A 3,392-nucleotide genomic window follows, 5' to 3' on the forward strand; every position below is an offset into this window, starting at 1 on the left:
CGGCGACAGAAGGTGGAGAGGGAGGTTGGGTCGTGGGCCGTGCGGGGAAGAAGGTGGGTAGTGCGGGGGTGGGTGCGCTCCGGGGCTGGGGGGTGGGACGGTGGGTGGTGGATGTGGTTTCGGTCGGGGGGACGGAGGAGTGTTATGAGAATAAGGCGGTTGATGTGCAGAATAAGGTCTTAAAAAGGTGTTATCATAATAGACCCACCCTATATATATATATATATATATATATATATATATATTCTACATATACTAAACCTGGCCAGGTTTAGTTTATCCTGTTTTTTTTGCATTTTTACTATCATAAAAAGTGACCAATTGATGGCTGACGCGTGTAATACTGGGGGATATAGCGGTGTGCGTTCTTGGGTGCGTGCAGCGATCGCCGTTGGAAATCGTAAAAAAATGCGCCCTGTTTGGTTGCATGTTGTGGCCCGCTTCCTGTTTGCGATAGCTTGCATGTCCCGCCTTTATGGAGACCGAGTTGGTTACCTCCTGTTTTGGACAGTTTTGCATGGGCCGTTGCTTATCTTTTTTGTTTCCTTGCCACGTACGCTAATCTGGGTTGGCTGCCGCTTCTATTCCCTCGATTTCTCTCGATGGCGGCTGCCGCTTTGGTACGATTTTCTGGGCCTTTCTCGCCGTCTTGCCTGGCCGTTTCCAATTTGGTTTCTTTCCTTCCGCTGCTTCTTATAAATACTGGTCCCTTCCTGCGTCCCTCGCTCATTCCGTGTGCTTCTGCTTGCGCTCTTCCTTCTCTAATCAGCAGTGTGATTTCTCCGGGGTTGGTTCGTCCCGCTGCTGCTCGGTCTGGCCGACGCCGTTGGGGCCGCCCTCCTGGGATTCGGGCTGCCGTCATTGCCCGTGTGCGCCGCGCTGGTGGCCATGTTTCTTCGGATTTTTCCTCGACGACGGCTGATGCTGCTGCGCGTGGCCGCCCGGCTGTAGTTGATTCAGCATGTCGTCTTCGGTCCGGTCCTCGCCGGCCGTTTCGTTCTTCCTGGAATGGTGACCTCCTTTGCCTTCCTGTGGTTGTACTTCTCTTTCTACTGATCTTGTGTTCCTTTGTTTGGGTTGTCGTCTTCTTGATTGGTTGCTTCATGTTGTAGGTATTCACCGATTGGACTCGCGTCAGGATGTTAATGTGCCTGTTGATAGTCGCCGTCGGGAGATTTTACTAGGGAAGCGGCCTGTAGATTTCACCATTGGTTAGTGCGTTCAATTCTTGCTGTGTGCATGGGAGTGCTTGTGTGTGCCTCCGGTTGCTTTGTTGCGTTCCTCCTTGTTGGGTTGATTGTTGTGGGTACTCATTCGTTGTTTCTTCTTCTGCAGGTATTCCTATTAGTGTGGGCTCTTCTTCAGCGGTTGTCGGGTCTGCTCCGGCTGTTTGGCCTGCCAGTGAGCGAACTGGTTTATTCTTATTTCTTTGAATAAACTACTTATTTTATGCTTGTGGTATTGTTTCGTCTAGCCGTTCAGTGTTATGTTTACTGGTATGATTCTAATGCACTCTATCTAATGTTTGCTTGCAGATACTTTGTCTGTCCAAGTGGTTGACAGACCGCGTGTCTCTCCTTCTGGTTTTCCTGCTGCTGTCCATCTTTATGAGTCTTTGGTTGGTGCTACGTCTCTTCGTTGTCGTCCAAGAGTGGTGCCCTTATGTGCTGCTGGTGCCTTCGGTCGGCCTACTCCTCTTGGTAACTTCGACTTTCTAAATATGTATATGCTTTTCTTGGTTTCTGTGTTCTTCTTCTGGGATTGGTTCTAACTTCTGCACGTGGTTGCCATTTGAGTTATGCCTACCCCTGTTATGGAGCACTTTCGTGTTTTGCGTGCTCGCCGTAAGCGGACGTTGGTGCGATCATACTAGTCCGGCTGGAAAAGAGGGTTTTTTTTTCGACCGCTGTGCTCACCCTTCTCCGGACGCTGCTGCATGTGGTCTCATTTTTTCCCCTCTATTTCCAGTACGTGGGATGCAGCCTCCGTTTCCTAAGGATTATATCCAGCTGCTTAAGGGTGAGTATATATCATTTATGGTTTATGCGTCCGTGATGTTTTCGACCTCTGTTGCCGACTCGGTGTTCTTTCGTGCAGCTACTTTTAAGGGGGCATTCATATTATGGTGGACCGGATTTGTGTTGCCGGAAATGTGGGGCCTTCTTTTGGTTCCGCGAAGGATCTATTCACCATGCTGACGCGACTACTCGTTGTCTTGTTTACACGGGTTGTTGTCGGACGGGCAAGATTTCGTTGCCAAAATTTGGTGACTGGCCTTCTCCTTTGGATAGGCTGATGCGTTTTGATGGTGACGTGGTTTCCTCTCGGTTCATGCGATTAATACAGCAGTATAATTCCATGTTCTGTTTTACATCGTTGGGTGCACAGGTTGATCATAGTATTAATGTTGGAGGTGCTCCATATGTTTTCAAGATGAATGGGGTGGTCTACCATCGTATTGGTTCGTTGCTGCCGGCTGAGGGTGCACCTCCCAAGTTCGCGCAATTGTACATGGTCGATTCTGCTGACGAGTTGGACTGTAGGTTGAATGTGTTTGACAGAGAAGAAACTGCTTCGCTTGAGCCCGATCCTGAGATTGTTTCTTCATTGATAAACATGCTTAATGTGCACCACCGTTTGGTGCACAAATTTAGAATTGCACGACGGAGTTTGTGTACTCCTGGTGTTTCTGCTATGTCGATTCGTTTCTTGGGCAGCGATGGCGGTGCCCATGGTACACGTTTTTCCGGCCCTACTGCTTCTGAAGTGGCTGCACTTATTGTTGGCGATCTCACTCCTGAATGTAGAAGGTTTGACGTGATTGCCGAGACACGATCTGGTTCGCTGAAGCACATATCTTCACTCAGTTGCAACCTTATGGCTTTACAATATCCTATACTTTTCCTGTACGGTGACAAGAGTTACCACTGTGGTATTAGATATGTTGATGTTGGTGGTTCTTCGGCTACAGCTTATGCAGATGTGTAGTCCGAAGGGTGTATGGACGGCGAAGATTCCGATGATGATGTGGACTAAAATCCAAGGATGCAGACGCTTCTCGTGGGCAAGTTACCATGTTGGAGTACTATAAGTACTATACCCACTAACGTGAAGGCGAGGTGAACCCTTACACAAGTTGTGGTCGCCTGAGCCAACAAATTGTTGTTAATGCTTACTCTTGTGTAGAGGCCGATCGTCTAGAGTACCATTTTCGTAAGCAAGATAATCTTAGATCCGAGACTTATCAAGGCATATCTGATGTCATGGGTGAAGGTAATTCAACTGGCAAGAATGTTGGTGTGCAGTTCATACTGCACGACAGCTTTACAGGCGGCCCGCGGTATATGCTTCTGAATTATCATGACGGTATGGCTATTTGTCGGCAGTATGGT

General features: G+C 48.5%; 1 protein-coding gene across 1 annotated transcript; it reads left to right on the forward strand.

Annotated features, from left to right (window-relative positions):
* The first annotated feature begins 602 nt into the window (after positions 1-602).
* LOC119309183 lies at positions 603-2,582 on the forward strand. Its single transcript, XM_037585224.1, has 5 exons — positions 603-1,011; positions 1,113-1,211; positions 1,336-1,413; positions 1,536-2,019; positions 2,098-2,582. Exons 1-4 carry the CDS (start codon positions 603-605, stop codon positions 1,769-1,771), a joined length of 822 nt encoding a protein of 273 aa, XP_037441121.1. The 3' UTR covers positions 1,772-2,019; positions 2,098-2,582.
* The last annotated feature ends 810 nt before the right edge of the window (positions 2,583-3,392 follow it).

This window comes from Triticum dicoccoides, chromosome 5B (genome assembly GCF_002162155.2).
Source record: "Triticum dicoccoides isolate Atlit2015 ecotype Zavitan chromosome 5B, WEW_v2.0, whole genome shotgun sequence".
Classification (NCBI taxonomy): Eukaryota; Viridiplantae; Streptophyta; class Magnoliopsida; order Poales; family Poaceae; genus Triticum; species Triticum dicoccoides.